The sequence below is a fragment of the Amborella trichopoda genome, chromosome 4 (genome assembly GCF_054954075.1).
Source record: "Amborella trichopoda isolate Santa Cruz 75 chromosome 4, AtrichopodaSantaCruz75HAP2 v2.0, whole genome shotgun sequence".
Lineage (NCBI taxonomy): Eukaryota > Viridiplantae > Streptophyta > Magnoliopsida > Amborellales > Amborellaceae > Amborella > Amborella trichopoda.
The window spans coordinates 3348028-3370759 of NC_142339.1; the positions used below are offsets into that span (position 1 = coordinate 3348028).

The following is a 22732-nucleotide window of genomic DNA, read 5'->3' on the forward strand; positions in this document are numbered from 1 at the left end:
AATATCATGAAACAACCGGTATAAATAACACTGTGTTGATTGCATTAATTATGGGTGTTTAACTATGGGGTGCGACTTACACGAGACACCCGCCTCAAACAATGAAAGTAAGACGCACTTCCAAACCCCATCAGAAGATGTATTTTTGTTGCTACTTACGACAATATGTTTGTTTCCATCCTAATTGTGGAATTTAAAGTTGAAAAAATGGTGCACATCCATCAAATCTATTAATAATTTAAAAATATTAAAAATAAAAAATTTAGTAAAATTACTTGTAATCATTTATTTTCATGTCCATATATCTCAAGGTTAAAATGATTATCTAGAGAATTTTTTTGTAAAAAAAACAACTTTTTCATGCGCCTCACCATTCAGGGTATAAATTTCATACCCTACATAGACTGTCTCCATTAATTTCACAAAAATAATGCACTATCTAAAAAATTAATCAATATACAAAAAAGTTCATGCATGAGAGTGCTAGAGATTTTTTCTCAAGCAAATATGACTTTCACAATAACAAAAGAATTTGAAATCAACCAATTGTACGCTGACAACTCACCGAATGGCCATCTCGTCATCCTGGCGCGGACCAATTTTTCAGAATTCGGAGTACCCCCAGACACTCTCCTCCCTTGGATTATTAAATTCTGTTAATTTGTTCGAATGATTCCGCTTTCCCGCCCATCCCCGCTCTTCGAAATCCCCCAGAGCACGATGTACACCCTTTCTCTCTCTAAACTATCTCTTTCTCTCTCTAAACATATATAAATACAATCTTTTTTGTGCCCTATCTCTCTCCCTCTCATATTTTACAGTGGCCTCCCTCTCTCTCTCCTTCCCCTTCTCTCTCTCATTCAGGATTTCAGGTCACTGGAGCTCTTCTCCATTTGATTGAGCTCTCTCTCTCTTGCCCTCTCCCTCTCTCTCTCTCTTGCCCTCTCCCTCTCTCTCTAGCTTCTGCTGTTCTTTGATCGACGAACCTTTCATTTTACCGAGCTTTTCCTATTTCCCCAATGTTTGAAGATTTTTCTATTTTACTTGCATTCTAGCTTCCCTCTCTAGATATCTCCTTTTTGTGCCCTATCTCTTTCCTTTGATCTTTCATTTACAGTGGCTTCTCTCTCGCTCATACTGGCTTCTATTAGGCACTGAAGCCCTTTTTCATTTGACTGGGCTCTCTCTCTCTCTCTCAACAACTTCCACTGTTCTGTTGACGCTCCTTTCATTTGGCCGCGCTTTTTTGCCTTCCACAATTTCTGAAGATTTTTATCTATTGATTTTTCTATTTTCCTATAATTTACCTCTGATTGATTTGTTGGGCCATTACCAATCAAAAAAGAAGAAAGATATTGTTTTTTTAGAGCCATTATTTGCTTATTATTTACCTGCGATGGCAGCTAAAAAGGGTGTCAAGAGGTCTCGTGCGGTTTATGGTTCGAGCATCGCACCATCTCCATGTCCCACTCCTCTCAGCGAGATTGGAGCTAGTGAAGAAGAAGAAGCTTTTCTGGAGGATGAAGAAATGGAAGAAATGGAAGAGATGGAAGAGATGGAAGAGATGGGAGAGATGCTTGCTAAGAAGAGGGAGCCTCAGAGGAGAAAACCCACCACTGCTTCAACTTCAAAGGCATCTTCTAAGAAGGCTCGCACTTCAGACGAGGTTCCTGATAGCAGGCTTCTTGGTGATCCAGTTCCAGTTGCTGAAGCTCAACGAAGATGGTCTCATAGGTACAATAAACAGGTAATAATAATGAAAAGTGCCTCTATTACGTGTCATAAGAGCTTTTTACACTTTTACAGTATCCATTTAATAATACAAGTTTTTTTTTTTTTTGGTGTGATTAGAAGGACAAAAGGGGATCTACTTCCTCAAACGGGTACGCTGTTACAAATGTCGTTTTTGTTTTCTATTATTGTTGTTTCTTTTTGGTAAAGGTTCATTCATTTGATCATGTGATTAGATGCTTTTTTGTTCCTTAAGATCAATATTTTTTATTTTGAACTTTTTTTCTTAACAGAGATAATGGAGGCGAGACTGCATTAAATGTAAAATGCCATTATGAGCAATGTGAAGTTGATGGTTGTATCTACATTCTAAATGATTCGGCTATTGTGAAGGTATTGTCATGAATTACTGATTTATACTTGTCTAGTGTATGTACATGTTTGTTTAAACTCGTAGTTTGTTAGGCATATTGGTTGGCGAGCCGAGATTTTATGGTAACATATGTGTTTTTCTATGTTCTTTTCATTATTTTATATTCTATCCCGTATTAGTAGTAAAATTACAGGAAAAAAACTCAGTAATCATTTTCAAACACGTACGAGAATTTACTGGTGATGGGCTTGCTTTTACAGAGTTTGATAGTTTCTATGTTAGCTCACATTGCTTCTTGCTTGTAACTATATTCATTATGATGTTTTAACCATAATTAGCAAAGTATCCGAAGAAATCTGAATCTCTCAAAAATACAAAATATTTTCAAATATATTTAAAAATCCAGTATTTTCAAAATATATTTAGTAAATTGTGTTTTTTTGATGGAATAAAAAATAGCACCCCTTTTTCATTTTTTTTTAATACAAAACTGTGTCGTTATAAGCATTTGGTTTCCTCACTACAACCTTTGGGCCAAAACACAAATATTGATGATTTTCAAACTTTTGTTTATTTTTAAGTTGCTCTGATTTTGTTTCCTCCAATTTTTTTTCTAGAAACAATGTAGTATGATATTTTTTGATTTGCCTATTTATAGTTACTATCTTATTTGCTAACCATGATTGCGACCAATGTCATTATACTGGACTGGACTGGCTGGTCCAAACCCGAACTAGGCATCAAACAATCCCAATTTGATCACCAACTGGCCATTGGTCAAAACTGGTTCGAACTAGCTGGTTCAAACAATTGGGCCTGTTGAACTGACCGATTCAAGTTGTTTCAGGCTGTTTTTTGACCGGCATTTTTTATTTCCTTCCATTTATATTTTCAAGATTGGCTTGGCTGGTAAATCGACCAGTTGGACTGGTTTGGTCTAGACCAATGCCCTCGATGGCTGGATTAAGGGTCCAGTCTTGATGACATTGATTGGCAGTTCTGTGTCCTCAAAGGCAATGCCTCATTTAGTTATTATTATTTCGTCTCTAATCTATTGCCAGTGCCACCATGATGATTGAAAATTGCTTTCTTTTTTTGTTTTTCATTTCAACATGGAGAGTCTATTGTTTGTTTTGTTTTGATCTGGTGATTATTTGCATTCTTGAATTGCTCTTGATGTAACTTTGGCACATTGTGATTGGTTATCCATTTGTCTATGCTCCAAGGACATGGTGTGCATGTCCAATAATTAGAAACCCAAACCTATACTTTCCCTCCGTATGAGTTGTTACTAACAAAAGCGCTTGCATTACTTAAAAAGACCTGTCTCCCTCTTCCTTTATATAATGATGTTTAATATTTTGAAAGGATATTCTTAGCCTTTTTGTTTGCAACATGCCTGTTCAAATCAGATATAGACAGTTGTATTTGTAATGTGGATATCTTTTTTTTTTTTTTTTTGGAAAGTTTCAACCTTTAATAAGAGAATGAAAGAGTACAAGAGACCTTGGCAATCCACAGTGAGGATGGATGCTCAAGGGAGGAGAAGGTCAAAAGTGGAAAAAAAATCCTCTTTTAAGACATTACAATGAGACATGGCAACCTAGAAAAACAGGTCAGTCCAATGTAATGGGTCCAAAAAATGAGAGTAAAAACAAAAAATGCCAAAAAGCTTCTGGTCATTTGCCATTGCTGCTGCTTCTTTGGCAAGGGAGTCAGCTGCTTGGTTTCCTTCCCTCCATGTATGCATCCATACGATGGACATATTCTTGCAAAGGTGTTCAATTTTGTCAAACAAGTGATTCAGATGCCAAGGGGGGTGGGAGGAAGGAAGCTTCTGCACCCAAGGGATTGTGTTCTTTGAATCTCCCTCCACGAGGAGGGAATGTAGGTGGAAGGGTTGGATGAGTTTTAGACCTTACAAGAGTGCCGTCACTTTGGCCTCCACGGACTCAGTGTGGCCAATGTGTTTGGTGACTATTGCCACAGTCGTGTCGAGGTGGTCTTAGAGGACGGCTCCAATGCTTGAAGGACGAAGGTTATTGGGAGAAGAGCCATCAAAGTTGAGCTTATGCTTCCCCTTAGGTGGAGGTTTCCATCTTGAGGCTCGTGGCAAGCGCAAGCAATGTAATGGGGATATCATTGTAGCATGACATGTGTTTTTATGTTTCTCACTGATCTCACACTCTCTCTATACATTTTTCTCAATTTTAGATTAATGAATAACTAGAAGTTTCTTCAACATTCTGTATCGTATCATGTCTCTTTATTAATAAAGCTGCAGTGCTTTGAGTATATGCTAGATATTTCCTGTTTCATACATGCATTTTTTCTTACTACTTTGTGTGATATGGATTTTATCCTATATGTACACCGCAATGCAAACTCTTATCAAGCATCCTTTATATAATATTCCTTTTACAACTTTAGTTTCTTTCTCATTTCATGTTGGTTATTGGCTTTGAGAATTGTTTCATATTGAATTTTTCTTTGTGAGATATTGGAAGTATTTGTACTTCATTAAAACACATTGGTAGGTATATGTTGCATTTTCTAGGTCCCTTGTTTCGGATTCTATGCTTGCTATTTAGTTTATTAGTTAATCATATTTTAGTTTTTGTTATGCCCACACATATTAGCATCTAGTGTCATTTTTTGTGTGCGTGTCAGTTAAAGAGTATTTTGTGATTAGGGTTTGGATTTTTTTTTGCTTGGGAAGCTTGTGTTTGAACCACATATCATCCATCCCAAAATTGAAAAATTAATGTTTTAATTTAGGAAAAAAATTATATAAGGTTGCAATCTTTTTTTTTTTGAATCTGTAAACTTCAGAAAAAAAGAAGGTTGCAACCCTATATAAGGTTGCAACCTTATACTATAGAAGTAAGTCGCACCTAAAAATCCAGTGAAAAATAATGTTCTGAAGTTAGGATACCTTTCAATTGATCATTTGGACCTCTTGATTTATGGAAATCAACAAAAAAAGAATTTCATGTTCTAACAATAGCACATCTTATAAAAAATTATTTGGGCCGTCTATTTTCAAGTGTTTATAGATTTGCTCGATTTGTACTACGTTTGGAAATTTTCTATTCCATAACTAGAGTTGAACATGGATTTTCAAGCCATCATAGGGTTCCAACACCAAAACTCCATCTTCTGACAAAATTTAAAGGTGCGCTCTACATGAATAGTATAAAATGGGAACCTTATACAAACCTTCACGTTTACTTTATGGCAATATAATTGGTTTTAAAAAGCTTCCATTGATTTTTGTAGTAACTTAGTAATGTCGGCCAATATTTCTATATTTGTACTTTGTAGATGCTTTGTTGAGTGTGTATCATCAAATAACAAATGACGAAATATATACGAATAAATTTTTAAAACTATTTTATTGGGAATTTTCTATCATGATTTTGATTCTTATGTTGCGAATTGCATAGTATCATTTCTGCATTTTCAGGTTGTTCATAAGTTCGGTTTGTCAATGACCCTACTTGCTAACAGGGCTCCTGCAAATGAAAGCAATGAGAGAAGCTTTGGGTATGGGTCAACATATATAGCATTGTTTTCTAAAACATTTTGTAATGTAACCATATTTATTGTAGATGTGGCTTTTTAGTGTTCAAAGTTGGTTATTTAGATTGCATACTGAAGGAAATGGATGACTAAAGTGCGATAGAAGTTGTGCTATAATGTTATTATTTTTTGGCCTATTGTTTTGTTCTATCAATGGAAGGTTTGTTCAATGGTTATTGATCAACAATATTCTATACTGTGTTTTATTATAGCTGTCTAAGGATGTAAATGGGGGTGTTCTGCTTGTTTCTGGTGGTGTGGTTTCTTTGTGCTTAAGTTAATTTGATAAGACCTAGGAATGTTCCTAGGTTGTTGTTATCTTTTAATGGTCTTATGGTTTGGAAATGCAATTGAGTATCATGGTATTGTGTTGCTGCTTGTCAAGTTTCCGCCAATATTATTGTGTGCATTTTTTTGGGCATGGTATGGTCAGTTGCTTTTCCATTGTTCTTGTATGGCATTATATGTCTTTGAGTACTTGGCTTTGGTGAATATTAAATCTTGTTTAAGTGATTGTGGTTTATAGGTTGATCTATCAATATTGGTTTTCTAGAATTCCTTTTAAATATGAAGTTTGTATTTGTGGTCTTTGTATATTTGGGTTTGAAGCTTATCACTCATCATCATTCTCAGAGCCTTTTCCCAACTATTCTGGTTCAGCGGTTAATTTTTTTCGAGAGTTCTGTAGGGATCTTTTGCTTGTTTGTGCCATTGCTGCAGGATGTGATTGCATTTTATTGTAGGGAAGTGATCAGTTAAAATCTGTTTTGGTTTGATAATTTCATTTTTCTTGTTATCTTGCATGTTTTTGAGACTTTGGTCTGAAGTCGTGAATATGAAAATGGTCACATGTCAGGGGGAAGAAGGAGGAGAAGATTACATCGGAAAGATTGTGGAGTTATTTGAAACTACTGATGGCCAGCGATATTTCACCGCCCAGTGGTTTTTCAAAGCGCAAGATACTGTGAGATTGCTTTAGCTTGTTCATGTTGCCTTGTGGCTTCTTTTTTTAATTCCATAATGCTAAAATTGTATTTTCTTTATTCCTCAGGTCATTAAAGAGGAGGCTGCTGATTTCCATGACAAGAAACGTGTTTTCTACTCTGATATGAAAGATGACAATTTACTTGACTGCATCATTTCAAAACTCCACATTGTACAAGTGGCTCCCAATGTAAGCATTCGATTTGTTATCTTTTGCGAATGTGCAGTGTATTTGTTTTTCTTTGTTTTGTTTTTTGTATTTTGTTTGATTTTGCTTTTGTTTCTGTTACTGATTTTCTGACGCTTTTGTAGGTGGATTTGGTGGCAAAGGCGGCATCCATTCCACCTTGTGACTATTATTATGATATGTCTTATTCTATTCCTTATTCAACTTTTTCTAACTTAAAGAGTGGTAATATTTCCTATTTTATCTCTTTTATTTCTTAATGTTTTTTATGCCAAATTAAATCCACTTATATATAGTCTTATTATCTACTTTTAATGGTTATGATGTTCTTTTTATTATTGGTTTGCTTTTTTATCGGTAAAAGTAAGAATTGAACTACTGCACAATATCATGCCTTGTTTAGATTGTGCTATACACGTCTTAACAATTTTTTTTTTTTTTTTTTGTTTTAGTTTTAGAGTTGTAAAACTCTGCTTATTTGGGTGAAAGAGCAGTTTCGTTTTAGCATACTTGGTTATGGGTGGTGGAAAATTATTGTTGTTGAATGGTGTTTTGCAGATAACTTGAAATTTAATAGTGATTCATCTACTATTTCTTCCGAGGCTGCTGTTGATGGCGCTGAAAAATCTGATTCTGATGGAGGTTGTTCAAGTGAGTCATATGAGAAGTCAGGGTTTTCACTATTGGATCTCTATTCAGGCTGCGGTGGGATGTCCACCGGGTTGTGTTTTGGTGCCAAGCTTTGTGGTGTAAACCTTGTGACTGTAAGTCTACCACTCAGTTTCTTGCTTTGGTTTTAGGATACAGAACCTTTAAAGTTCATTGCTTGATCACTCTAGCAAATTAAGGCTGATCTAAGCTGTAGCCCAGTTTATAATCTAATTGCGTAGTACTCATTTTTAGAGGTGGGCTGTTGACATGAACAAATCAGCTTGCGATAGTCTTAAGCTGAACCACCCAGAGACAGAGGTATGGATGTTCCTCCTCGGAATATTCTTTTTATTTTGTGTTTCACAGGTGATTAAATGGGAATCCTGTTGTGCACTAGGTGAGAAACGAGTCTGCTGAGGATTTCTTGAAACTATTGAGGAAATGGGAAGAACTTTGCAAGGAGTATTCACTTATTGGAACTGAGAAGTCACGGTGGCGCCTTGAGGCAACTGATAATGGTTATGATGAAGAGTCTGATGATGACACTAAGTTATCCCCTGGTGAATTTGAAGTAGGGAAACTGGTTGGTATTTGTTATGGCGATCCTAGCGAAACTGGGAAAATTGGATTGAAGTTCAAGGTACTCTTTTACAACTAAGCTCTTACTAGTTTGACTTTAAAAATATTTTGGCTCAGGGGTGGAAAATGTGCTTAAAGTTAAGAGCGTGCCATGCTTCTTGAAGAGATTGCCGATGAATTTGATTGTTTCTTCTACAATATTGATGTTTGGAATGCTTGTTTTAGATCTGAGTTGGTAGTTACGATCATATTTTGGTTTTCATGTGTTTGTTGTTTGTTCAGATTATTTAGACCTGGATTGTTATAGTAAATTGTTTTTATAGGATCATGTTTTTTAGTGTGGCAAACTTCAGTTTGTTTTTTGTTCCAGCTTCTGTTTGGAATGTTTTTTGATTGTGTTGAGGCATTTTTTGTGTAGCTGGTGAGTTTTCTTGCCTTGCTTTAGTATCCTAAGTGTTACATTGAAGGATGTGTTACAAATGGGATGCAAAAGCTGGATAAATCAATGGGGAAAATCTACTGATAATGCAAGGTTTTGATGTATAAGTATTTTGCCTTCAAATCTTTGTTGAATCATGTGATGCTTATGATGAATTGAAGAAAAAAAGTCATTGTAAAGCCATAGAAACATTTAAAGTCATGATTGGGATAATATAGAAAAAATGCTGAAAATGTGTTTTCAAAATACATGTTCAATTGACTGTTTAAATGTGACCATATTGGTTTCGTTGTTGAAATTTGCATGAAATGATTTCTTGTGGAAGTTGTGCTTGTAATATTTTAATTAATGCATTCTTTTTTGACAATTGGAATTCTTGTACACTGATTGCTTGCAAAATGATTGTTAGAACTGTTGTAGTGTTGGTTTATAAAATGTGCTCTTTTTATTGGATTTTATTTGAGTTTTTTGTGTTCCCTTTGTTTTTAATGGTTTCCTTATGTTAGGTGCGTTGGAAGGGATATGGTCCCAGTGATGACACATGGGAACCTCTGGATGGCTTAAGGTGTACTATCGTGCTTCTTTTCTTGTTGAATATTCTGCACCTGTCTTCTTTTCACTGATTTAGTTTGTTTTCTCCTTTCCATTTCTTTGAACTCATGCTGATGCCTCTTTTTTTGTGCCTAACTCCCAGCAATTGTAAAGAAAGGATTAAGGAATTCGTGAGAAATGGATATAGGGCAAGGATCTTACCTCTTCCTGTAAGTGTTAATATTTTTATGTGAAATTGCTTTGACCTGTAATCATTAAGGGATTAACTTGCCGTTAGATTTCGTGTTCACTTTTTTGTCCATCCTTTTTTCAATAAAGTTTAACTTTTGTATAATATTGCTAATTGGGCATGTTTAGGGTGATGTTGATGTCATTTGTGGTGGGCCTCCTTGTCAAGGAATCAGTGGCTTCAATAGGTTCAGGAATTATGCAGAGCCCCTAAATGATCCGAAGAATCATCAAATGGTTGTTTTCATGGATGTAGTTGACTACCTCAAACCAAAATATGTTTTAATGGAGAATGTAGGTGATATTCTGAAGTTTGCAAATGGATTTCTCGGTAGATATGCCTTGAGTCGTTTGGTTCATATGAATTATCAAGCGAGACTTGGCATGATGGCTGCTGGTTGTTATGGTCTCCCCCAGTTTCGTTTGCGTGTATTCCTTTGGGGTGCTCAGCCAACTGAGGCAAGTTTTCTTGTTGGCATTTAGGTAGATAATAGAAAAATTGCCTTTCTTATATTTACTTTATGATATGTTTTGCAGAAATTGCCGCAATACCCACTTCCTACGCATGATGTTGTTGTGAGAAATCATGTTCCGGTTGAGTTTGATGTAATGCTACTGTACTTGTTTCTTGATACCATCAAATTATTGAAAGCAATCATTACTGAATCTCTTGATTGTTTACATATAGGGCCACCTTGTTGCATGTGATGCAGACCAATCTCGGGAACTGCAACAGCCACTTTTTCTTGGTGATGCCATTTCTGATCTGCCGGAGGTACTTTTTGATTTAAATGTGAGTGTAATCGTGCCATGACTTTAGTAGGTAACACAAATCCTTAATTTTGTCGTGTTCATTCTTGTAGGTAACGAATTTTGAAACTCGAGATGAATTTCCTTATGAAAGACCTCCTAGAACAGAGTTCCAGAAATATATTCGTTTGGGGAAACATCGTAAGTTGTGTTTATTTTTTGGGGGATGTCGGGTAATTAGTTTTCATACTGACGTCGCCACTAGTAGTTCAATTCCACAAGTATTATAGTTCTTGTCCTGAAGTGATCATTCAAATATGATGTGACTTTGAAAAGAGTATGTGGTTGTGTTGGCGGTTTTTGATAGTATGCTCTTAATGAAAGAACACCCTGATTATGGATTGCTATTCTTTTGGAAGTTGGTTCTTTATAAAATGGACATGGTTATTATGCAGGCTAGCATGCTAGCCTATATAAATATCCTCCATTTGCGTGTCCTTGTAATCTCCACCGTGTACAAATTGGACAATGGAGGTTTTATGCTGGCTAGCTTGTGCAAAACAATTTTCCTTGTGAAATAACTTGCATTATTTCCATGTATGTTGGTAAGACTTTACTTTGTATAACAATCTTTGGCTTGTATTGGAACATGTTCTATCACAATTGTTAGGCTTCTTTATGTTGTCTCAGTTGGTAAAATTCACTATGGTGTTTTAAAACTTGGCAATTTGGATTGGGAATAGGCAAACTGGAATGGGAATTGTCGATTTGGGTTATATTCGGTAGGTGATGGACACAATTCCTTTACAGAACCTTGAATTGTTAGGCTTGATGGGAATTCCATGATTTTGTCATATACCTTGGTGATTTTGTCAATAGGATTGGTGATTCGGGTCAAATTTAGGCGACTCAAAGTTGATTTATTTGGTGTTGAACTAGAACATCACCAGTTCCTAGGGTGATTGTGTTGAAGTGGAAGGTTCTAAAAGAGCAAGGGGAACGCTCAAAAGGACATTGTTGGAAGTAGTTTGTATAAATATGGTGACTTTTAGTCTTATTGTGGGTGTGGCCTTTGATAGATCGGAACGGTGGAATAGGATTCATGTAGCCAACCTAAAAATAGTTGGGATGAGGCTGAATGAAAGTTATCATAATATTTTTTTTTTTTGTTTTTTATAAATATGTATTTTTTTCCATTTTGCTATATTTCTCTATTTTGATCTTGAAGAATTGATTGATCATGATTGGAATTGCTTATCTTGATCGGCATTGTGAATGACCAATCCAAATCCTATAATTTTAAGACATTGGTTCATTTTATGCATGGATGTGCATGATGAGTATATGCTGTTACTAGGTTAGAGGTTGTTGGATCATAATTGTTGGATCCTACTTGGTTAAAGGTTATTGGGTCGTAATTGTAGGAATTTTCACTTACACACCATAAATGCTTCATTTTATTGAGGCAATGTTTTACCTTTTTCAGGAAAGGTTGCTGCATAACTCTTTAAGAACAATTCTCCTTCATGATTCTTTTGATGGAGTCGATTGTACGAGATGCCATAGACTTTCATGTTTTTGTTGTGGTTATCTTTGTTCTGATTGGGTTATTTTACTTGTAGTTATGCCACAATTTAAATCTTGTCACCATTGGTGCTTGACAAGCCGTCTAAATTGCCAAAAATCCAAGGATTTTTATTTGGCATGCGTGGGAACTTAATGTTTTGTTGTTTGTTCCATTTTATTCCTATATATATTGCATAATTAGTTGCTGTTTCATTAGGGTTTTAGTTTTGAATGTCATTGATATGTTGATCTGCATATCTTGTACATGGTCATTTCACAATTTTCATCATTGTTCTTCTTATATGTAAGAGGAATGATACAAGTGAGTTTTGACTACTCATTTCATGATTTTCATTATTGGTCTTCTTATATGTAAGAGGAATGATACAAGTGAGTTTTGACTACTCAGTGCTGTAAGCATTTGGAAGATTTCTCTGTTGGTTGTTGTTTATGTGGCTTGTGTTTTACTGTACACCAAATTTGTTATATAAGCTTTGCACATTCAACACTGTTGAATGTTGGCCTGCTTATAATGCAGCCTGTAACAAAGGTTTGATAAGTTTTAGTGCAAGTTCATTGAGCACTTGATGTGACTATTTTGGAGCATAAACTTGGGTGAAAATTTACCTGGCTTATGTTTAATGAGAAGCCTTTTAAGAAATGTATATTCATGTGGATTGAATGGTGAAGTGTTTAGGATGGGGAATGCAACAAAATGTGATAAACTTTTCTACACGGGTTCACGGAGCTCTTGATGTAACTGTTTTGGCAGAACAATTTGGGAGACTTGTATTAGCTTTATTCGTTGTAGAATCCACTCTCAAGGCGAACAGAGCTTGAAAATTTTAAAGAATATGCATGCGTACCCTCTACATACATTTTCCCCATGGAATAAAATGAAATTGGAGATATAGGGCCAATTAATTTTTTGATGCAAGACTCAAAACAAGATAAAGAACACCTCGTCATAACCAACACCTCATCATAACCCTGGTTTTTTTCCATTCAATTGGACACCAAGAGATCGCTTGAATATAAGAAAATGTTTAATTGGACAAAAGTTTAGCAACAGACTTATAAAGCAATTACATCAAACATGCTCAAGACACATTAGATCTCAAGTAAAAGCTACATCTTCTCATTACAACTCAACAAATCTTTCAAACCAAAGAGAATGGCCCATAAGGAGAACTGATTATCTGAATGCTACCCAGGATTACCTCCTTGAGGCTTAGAACACTCCAAACTTGGTACTCTTCATTAATGTGGGTTTCAAGGGCCACAAGCTTTCTTGTAACTTGAAAGCCAAACGAGAACCAACCTAATCTTTCTTATTACACTTTGAGGGACTGTTATAACAGTAGGGTATGTGTCCAAAATCTCTTGTGTGGCATGGTCATCTCAGAGGCAAATGAGGACAATATAATATGGAGCTTTGAAGAGCATATGGTTTCTAAGTGATGACTTATAGCCTTTTGAGGATGTTAGAGAGGCTTGTACCTTGCTGTAATCACTAAGGGAGAAGGTGTTACAACATGTAGGTGAGTGTCTTGGAGGTTCAATAATGAGTCTAGGTCGCGGAGATGAAGTGTGGTGCATATCAGTTGTATTGTCTAGGTGATGGCTGAGACATATGGACTGCACAAGGTCACACACTACGAGTTTGGTTTACTCTCTCTATTAGGTTGGGCTTGCCACTCAATAAGGCTTCTCTTTGAAATTTGGCAGAATAACAATGCTTAACAGACTTGTGGAATAAGGGGGGACACTCCTATTTCAGATAGATCTTAGGGTTTTTGATTGTGCAGAGGGTTCTCTTGGGAGGTGCATTGTGGGCCACTGATGTAGGAGATCATAGGCTGGGAGGAGTTTCAATCCAAGTCAGTCATCCTTAACTAGCTAACATAGATTAATGGATGAGATTTGATAACCATTATCTCCTATCTAATCTAATCCTTTAATTTCTCTTTAATATAAAAGTCCTTATGCAGTCTAGATTAATTGAACCTTATCCGAATGAAATTATTTCATGTTATGAGAGAGAGGGACAAAATGGGAGGGGTGTGCCCTTTATTTCAAATCACACATCTTCCTAGTTTTGTAATTATTGGGATAAGTTGAGATACACCCTCTCCTTTCTCTTAACTAATCTCACTTGGGATGAATAGGTAGTGATACGTGTCCATACATATGGAGCAACCATCATGTGACAATTTTCTTTCCCTGAGATCAAATATAGAAGTTCCCTTAGTCTTGAGTTTCACTTCTAGGTTTGTGCCATCTAGAAAAACTCATGTACACAGTGATATATTACAATATTAGGGGTATCAAGATTATCTAAGCAAATAAACACAGCATATATGACTAGCTATTGGCACCCAAGCTACTGATGTTGTGACATCAATTGTGTGGGACCCCTTAGTGGCTGACTTGTGGGCCGTTCATGGACCCACGTGAGGGCCATTAGGCACTTGGGACTCACATGACGTAGTCCGCCTTTGTTGCCCTAAATGCAATTATTCTTAAAATTTTTATTAGGCTTTTTTTCCTCAATAAGTATTTTCTTGAATTTCTAAACGTCCCCAAAATTCATTTTTATGTTTCTTTTACCAGTTTTAGAAGGTTTGGTTCTCGAAAATAATACTATAGGAAAATTAGATACATGTGCTTATAATTACACAATGCCAGGGTGCTTCGCTTTGCTTTTCATGAAATTTAAGAGTATATTCTCAAATTGGCCCAACATAATTCATGACCCTCAGTTTTAAGATACTCATGCTTGGTCGAAAGCATCCAATAGATGGTGATATTCTTGGATAAAAATTTTTAGATGTATCCTTGAGGACAAGTAATGCACAACACATGGGTGTGAAGGTCACTCTCTCAAGCTTTTTTGTGTACCCTTCCCAGAAACTTCCCTAGGAAGGAGGTTTCCCCAAAATGTGGCTGTCATATGCACATGCCATGGGGAGGTGGTTGTTGAACTTTTAGTCGTCTTCCTCATAGGCTGACCTCCCCACGTGAAGATTTGATTCTACCCTTTGGCCAAACCATAGGAATATCTTGGACTTTGACTAATGGATGACCCAAGAGCCTCATCGGTACCCATTGGACCATAAGCAATCCCCATGGGCATAGGTTTTCTGTCACTCAAAATTCCTCTCGTCTAGGCCCTAGACTGCCTAGACCCAACAAGTCACCTAAAATTGGATCCCTTTCGGATCCATGATCCTACGGGAGCGAAATCTACCACAATACAAGGGCAATTGGGGCCTTGAGAGGCCACAATCATCCAACAATCTTGCTGCAAAACATGTGATTTGTCAAATGAAAAGTCTACAACTTATAAAATTATGTGGATTTCTCTTGTAGTACATCCTCATTCTGGTGTCAACTTTAGACCCAGGTTTCAGAAAGGGCTCTTATTGACTTCCTTATAAAGTGAAGGCAGCTCTCCCTCCCTAGCTACTAGAACTACAGAAAGGGCTACTAGAGCTACAACCTACTCAAACTGCTAGAGGAAATAACTGCTACAACTAACCTGAGGGAAAGTCGTAGCTACTCTTCCTCAAGCTAAACATGAACCAACTAAAGAAAGTTCGTCCATAAAGACTTTTTCAAACAAATTGTCTTGATTGACCAATTAGAGAACAATATTCAACTTTATGAAACAATTATTTTATGATTATAGTTTGTGGTTTGTTGTGGATGCCTATGGGTTCTCTTTCTTATAATTGCTTTTGGAGGGGGGAACTTATTATAAATACAAGTCACTTGTTTGCTGGTTAATGCTCTTGATGCACGCCATAAAGGTCTGGCATCACTTTGGAGGCTATCTAGAATTCAAAGGTTGCTGGGTTTGCGGATAGAGGACGCTTTAGAATATCGAGAGTTTTTGGTCTTAGTATGGTGTATAAGATGTCACATATTGGGCTTCGGTCCAATCTTTAAAAATAAAGGCTGGGTACTACAAATGAGTGCATGCGAAGGATCTATTTTCCTTTAAGTAGCCAACGCTTTCTTTTTTTGATGAATTTGATTGATAAAATCATGGGTTGACTATTTCAAGAGAGGTGTTATTCATATTTTTCTCTATGTTCTTGAAAATAAGGTTAATGTTTGATGGTATGGAGATTATTGTTTGAGTTATGGTGGCTAACGTGGAATATGTGGTTTATTCTTTTTTGGCAAAGATAATGTTTATTATTGAAAAATTTAGTTGTGATTTTGCAATATGTTGATAATGACAAGTGCATATTTGAAATTAGGTTCTCTTTGATGTGGAAATTTCAAAAAGAAATGTGTATTGTTTAGCTAGTATAGTATAGGTTTGATTATAAACTTGGAAGTTTGTGCAGCCACTTGTGCTTTTGTTTGCGCCAGTACCGAAATATAAAGTAATTAATTTATGGGAAAAGTTTATATAGAGCCGAGGCTCTAAACAATAAAATTTGAGCCTACCTCAAACATTTTGCTAGAAAAGGTTGTTTTGATGCCCAAATATGCTCGAATTGATTATCTCGATAGCAAGATGCATAGGCATAAAAAAAAAATTTGGATTTCAAGTTTTGGAAAAAGGGTATTTTGTAGCACATTTTTGGACCGTCAATTTTCTTGATTTTCAAGTTTTCATAGATCCATTGATCTACATTATTTTTAAAGCTTTAAACTTTATAAATAAAGATGAAAATATATTTTAAGGCTTTTACAAAGATTTTCAGTATTGAAACCACATTTCTCGACACGATTTGAAGGTAGGCTCTAATTTGGTGGTTTAGAGCCTAGGCTTTATACAAACCGCACCCTTAATTTATTGATGATATTGTGTCATTTTCGTATTACAACCTTCCTTGACATTGGATGAGAAAGTGTGATTTATTGCTGATTATGCCTTGTGTTCTAGTGGCATCGTTCACTTTACTTTGGCTTGGGCTGTATGATAGACATTGTTCATTCCTTTATTTGATTGTGCTACGCTAGTCAGCTATTTAGATTTGTCACGTTAGAAACATCAGATACGAAGGTATTTGTTTATCCTATGTGCTTTTTATTTTGTCCTTTCTTTTGTGAAGTAGTTTATGCATGGAACTGTAACAGAACTTGGTTTCGATGTTAAACCACATTTGCTTGGCGTGTTAAGGTAATTAGATCTGGATTTGAGGGGGAATGAACCAAACCTCTTGCTCCACGGTAGTTTGTTTCTTGGAAAAGGTCTTATGTTTTATCTTCTTTCTCAAAATAAATATTCAGAAATGGTATCTTAAGTACTATGCAATATTACAAAATTTGACCGACCAGCAGCCTCAGCGGCTAGGAAGCCAAAATGCCTTGACGGGACCTAGAAAGGCCAACTAGGTGCTGTGCGTCTAACCTAGCCCTCCTTGGCGCTCGCCCTATGGCAAGGAAGCCAAGTGTGTCAAGCTGCCCTCAGTTGGGGGTATTTTTGGCATTTCCCCCTTAATTTAGTCCCCAATAGCCCCTCTTGTTCATCCTATAGAGAGAAAAACTTACAAGAAAACCTGAAATTTGATATTTTTTTGCAAGATAATTCTTTTTTCAAGTCCCTTCTAATTTCTTGCTACAACAAAAGAATAAACTCAAGTGTTTTTGGAACTTGGAGTAGTCGCATATGAGGACTTTTGTCAAACAAAGAACACTCGTTTGGCTTGATACTGGTTTCATTTTGAAATAGTGAGTGCGTTACAATAGTTGAATTCGGGTTTAGTATTATTTTGGTATAATATATTATGATTTAAATGATGGATATACTTTTATTTATTTTATCTTTTTAGATCTTTTACATGTTTATAATCGAAAGCGTGAATTGTTATGTGGATATTTTTTGGTTTGGAGGTATATCGTTTTGAAAACCTTGGTGCAATACAATATTTGAATTAGGGTTTTATATTTAAGCGGCCAGGCCCTCAAACTGCCTAGGTGGCCCCATCCCACTTTTTGAACATTCTTTTTATGTTAGTGTTATCCTTGGTGTCTAATTTGTATCTAAAATTGCTTGATATTTTCTCATCTTTTAGAGAAGTTAAGATAATAATGTCTTTTCTGTGGCCTTGTGTGATTGTGTTGGTTCCCTTCTTTTTTTTTAGGGTACAGCATAGTACCAAGTTAATAAGTATTGCGTTCATTTCCTAACTGAACTTCCTTGTATTCCTTATAAATCTGTTAGGATTCTTTATGTATGCCTTTCTTTTAGTTATTATAAGTTTGTTGTTGCGCTTGTGCTCCTCCAAATTGGCAAAAACAGTATGTTGGGTATTCTCTAGTATTTACCATAAGTTTTTTTGAGCCACATCAAGTTAGGTAGATTTACCACATTCCTACAACATTTTAATTTAGTTTGTTGATATATTTTTTTGTTATTAAAGGATTTTGATTTTACATGATCGTGTGAAGTTGTGTTGTTACATTGGGCAGCTAGGGGGCAATGTGCCCAAGGCTGCATAGCATGTTATGCGGCCAATAATGCATTACATGGCGGCATTTGAAAACTATGGTATATTTTGATCGAACTGTTGGTTCAATTGGTTATGCTCATAAAATAAAGCAAATGAAATAAACTGTAGAATTGCCCTCTTTTGCTTTCAAATAGTAAGTTGACCCTTGGAGCCTAGTTTGTTTATATGGCATTATTTTAATTTATTTTGGATCAATTATGGTTTGTGTTGAGGTGGTTAATTGCTTCCTTTGCTAATTTATTTCAAGGGTTGCTCAAAATCTATGGAAATAGTTTGCTGCTTTCAATTTTTAATGGAATCGTTCAGGATTTGTTGGTCACATGTGTTTGCGTCATTTTCTTTCTTTTTAGTTCTAGCTTTGCCATGGAGTTATGCCATTTGTTATTGTGAACTATTTTTGGATGGTTAAATTGTGTAATTGCGATAATTCTTTTTTGGTACTTGTCCTATACTTAGGTAATTGTATATTAAATATTTAAAGAAAATGATGCGGAAATTGATAGTCTGACTTGTAATTTGTTGTTTGATATATAAGAAATGATGGGTGAGTGTTCTAATGGGAATGGCTCATCGGAAAAGGCCTTACTTTATGATCATCAGCCTCTTCAATTGAATGAAGATGATTACCAACGAGTGTGCAGAATTCCTAAGAAAAAGGTATAGATTGCATCAATTTTTTTTTTTTTTTTTTTTGAATGTGACAAAATCTTTGGTCTTTAAGTTATTAAATTTGTGTGGGTAACTAATTTGCAGGGAGCTAATTTCAGAGATCTTCCGGGAGTCCTTGTTCGCCAGGATAAGACTGTCTATTTGGATTCTTCCGTTGAAAGGGCATACCTGCCATCTGGGAAACCTTTGGTGAAAATTTTTTTCTTAGTTGTTTGTCTTGAAGTTTTTTTTTTTGTTTTTGATAAAATTTATTCCATTTATTTCTTCTTGTTAAGCATTTGAATAACTGTTTGTTTTTTACTGCAGGTTCCTGACTATGCTATTACTTTTGTCAGAGGCCGATCTAAAAAGTAAGCGTGACCTGCATTGAATGCATATATCTTTTTCTCATACTCAAAGCTAGATTTGTTATGATGTTTAATTTATGTAGACCTTTTGGCCGCTTGTGGTGGGATGTAACTGTTCCAACTGTAGTGACAAGGGCAGAGCCTCATAATCAGGTTTGGTGTTTGATATCACTAGCTAACACTTCGATGAATATTTCTCTAGTTGCTTGTTTTGTTCTAAATCTCTTGGGATCTTTATTAGGCCATCTTGCATCCTGAACAAGACCGAGTGCTCACCATACGTGAGAATGCGAGATTGCAAGGTTTTCCTGATTATTACAAACTATGTGGTTCCGTAAAAGATAGGTAGCTCCATACTTTAAACATATCCGTTGCTCAACAAATTGGTCATTTTCTTGTTTCTTTTGTGATACATTTATTGAAACTTATTTATTATGGGAAATAGTGTTTGAATGTTTTTGGTGCACTATCATTATGTTGTATGGATTTATCTGTATTATTCAGGCTTTTTAGTTTATGTAACCATTTTGATACTTGAAAGGAAATTAAAATACCAAAAAGTAGATGTGATGTTATTCGTAGCTGGTTGTTTCCTCTTGGGCTTTTAAAGAAAATTAAATGGCATGTAGGTGGCAAAGAGGGCTCGAGTGACTTGGCGGTAGGGCTGGTGCCCATGTTCTAAGGCACCTCAGGCAGTTCTATGCTATAGAAATGCGCATATTTGCATTTACATGAATGATTTGTGCATATTTATGTATTTTTATAAATATAGTATCTAGGTGGTCATCAACATAGCCTTTTACCAATTGTTGGGGTCGGCTAAAGCACACTATCTAGGTATATGTGCAAACATATGTTCCTGAATGTTGTAAAACTGATTTGCGGCACCCACACTTATATACCTCTATGTGCTGCTTCAAATGCTTTTTTATATATATATATATATATATATATATATATATATGCATTTGTATGTATTCTATTCAATTATGTGGGCAAATATATGCACATGACTGCTGAAAAGTACAATTAAATCATTGAGTAATGTGAATTGCGATTGACATTTTGCTATTGTGATAGATCAATTAGTTAATAGTTTAAAATGTGTCATCTAAAACCTCTTTCCATTGTTTGGTTAATTTCAAATCGAGAGGGGGGATCTAAACTGAGGGGTAGGGTGTGGTGTTGTGTGATTTGTCAGAACATAAAATTTTTTTTGCAGCACAAAGTAATTTTGAAAAATCCTCTGTTTTTGGAATTTGTTTGCTGTAGATCAATTTTGGGGGTAAAAATATCCCTTCCATATCTTGGCACCACCCCATATCTTTTTTTCCTCGTTTAATTAGGGCAAGAAAAACCTAAAATACCTCTTGTAAGAGGGCTTTTATGACCTCAGACAAGGTGTTGTGGAGATGGGCTCTAGATGTTGCTTAGACCCCTTGAGTTGGTGATCAGGGTTAGGCTGCCCCCAAGGAGGTTACCTTGCTTATGTTGGTTGCTTTTGCTGACTAGATGCTAAGTGGGCTGTCTTTTCGATCTGTATGAATCATAGCAAATTGTTGCTGAGTTTGCTATTTGATTGAGTTTATGCTGGTAGGTTTGTGCTGATTTCCTTTGTGTCTTGTCGGATGAAGTGACTTGTGTCGTTCATGCTAATTAACTTTTGTGCCATATTGGTTGGGTTACCATTTATGATTTGTATTTATTATGCTTGTGTTAATATTTTATCAAGCGGATGGGTTTTGAATTGTGTGTTGTCTTTTGAAATCTCTGATTTGTATCTGTAAAATTACTTGATCTTCCACTTTTCTATTTCTTGGTTGGCTTTGTTGTAATTGTTTAAGCTGATGGAATCGTTGTTAGAAGAATGTTCCTTTCGGTATTAACTACCAAGCGATTGTTGCACATCTCAAAACAAATTTCTTGCGTAATTAAAATTTTCATTTGTTTGATATAATTGGGAGCTGTTGATAAGATTGACAAAGTAGAAGGGATTTGTTAGCTTGCCCACATTGGTATTTGAAAACCTTATGATTCCCTTTTTGGATCGTTGATGTTGGTAGCGAATTTGTTGGGATTGTACTAGTTCCGGTATGATATTGGTCTTTCTCTTGGTTTCCTTCAAAACGCCCCTTTTGTCTGGTGTTTTCTTAGGTCGTCCTACATACCCACTGAAACTTATTTTTTTTTCTATTTTTTTAGTTCTTTATTATTTTTGTGGATCATTAATTTGGGCCAACTCGAGTAGCCATTCCAGTGATCTGAGCTGTTATTTGCCATATCCATGAAACACTTGCTCATATACTTTAGTGAGGTTGATCATCTCAGAAAATGTTGCCAATATTAACGCGATTTCTAAAACATTCTCAAAATTTACTTCTGCAATGCTTGTTTTAGTCCATGTCTACTTTTACACCGTAGATTTTTAATAATGAAAAACTAGAAAGCTTATTTTTTGACTCCTAGTGGTTTTCAACAGGTACATTCAGGTTGGGAATGCGGTTGCAGTCCCTGTAGGAAGGGCATTAGGACATGCACTAGCACTTGCAATCCAAAAGCTTGGGAGTTATGATGAACCTCTCATGGCACTCCCTCCTAAGTTTCCACAGTGCCTTCATAGGGTATCTTCTTCAACTATTGATGTCTTAGAGCATTGTTAGAACATTATGATCTATTCTGGCAGATTATTGAAACAATGCCGCTATTTTTCCTTCATAGCCCCTATTTTTCTTTTTCTTGTGCAAAAAGTGCATCTTCTCATTTGTAAACTTTCCTAAACTTATTGTGACATTAGTGGTTATGCCACACTAGCTTTTAGCTTTGTAAGTGGTTCAACCACTCCAGTGATTAAACATTTTATCTTTCCTCATTTTATTGTGTACTTTAAAACTACCTTGTGACAGTTATGTTTTTGTAAGTTAATAAGCACTAAACAGATCCATTCAAAATATCATAATTAATTTTTCTTCTTTCAGAGGATTATTGTAGTGGGCAGCTTCTCCTATTTGCATTTGATGCTTTTCTTTTGTTGAAGGCTCCTCCTTAACCCCCTATTATTATTATTATTTTTTTTTTGGAAAGTGTTTAATAGGGTTGTTGCTCTATCAACATAAGCAAATGCTTACCTCATAACTCATCAAAAATTGCGTGTCAAGCATTGTAAATCCTTTACATCGATCATCTCAATTTGCACATTGTGGTCGTGAAAGACATTTGCATTTCAAGCTCTAGAAAGTTCATTCTTTGCCTCAAGATTGAAAGTCTTAACTTTCTTGCTAAAGAACCTGATTTGTTGGGGTTGTGTTCAAAAGTTCAAATAAACTTTTGAACTATAAAAAATACAGAAAAAAAAAAAAAAAAATCCATGTTGTGCAATTTGAAAGATCAACTTTTGCACTGTCCAAGTACATCAAATTCTTGGTATGAATGGCCCAAGTACCTCATTTTCTTTCCAATTTGTACATAAATTTATATTTTCTCAATAAAAGTACAAGTTTTGAGAAAGAGGGTCAACTGAGGGACCCCTTCAACAGAAATATGAGCCAGGAAGAGTGAAGGTTTTCACCATTGTTCTCTCATAAAATACCCCCTCGTTGAAAGATTACGAACTACCTTTGGAAG

At 35.7% G+C, this 22732-nt stretch overlaps 1 protein-coding gene across 2 annotated transcripts; it reads left to right on the top strand.

Moving 5' to 3' along the window:
* Window positions 1-554: 554 nt before the first annotated feature.
* Window positions 555-22085, top strand: LOC18439354 (DNA (cytosine-5)-methyltransferase CMT3). 2 transcript variants are annotated; one of them, XM_020670406.2, is made up of 22 exons: window positions 555-722; window positions 1404-1747; window positions 1852-1883; window positions 2025-2124; window positions 6543-6650; window positions 6738-6860; window positions 6983-7082; window positions 7416-7621; window positions 7761-7826; window positions 7906-8148; window positions 9033-9091; window positions 9221-9287; window positions 9436-9765; window positions 9844-9912; window positions 9995-10081; window positions 10170-10257; window positions 18631-18752; window positions 18849-18953; window positions 19071-19114; window positions 19195-19264; window positions 19353-19456; window positions 21591-22085. In XM_020670406.2, the coding sequence occupies exons 2-22, from the start codon at window positions 1529-1531 to the stop codon at window positions 21769-21771; spliced, it is 2523 nt and encodes an 840-aa protein (XP_020526065.2). In that variant the 5' UTR covers window positions 555-722; window positions 1404-1528; the 3' UTR covers window positions 21772-22085. The 2 variants fall into 2 exon arrangements, with proteins under 2 accessions (XP_020526065.2, XP_020526064.2); XM_020670405.2 differs by lacking the exon at window positions 555-722 and having other exon boundaries at window positions 742-1747.
* Window positions 22086-22732: the final 647 nt, after the last annotated feature.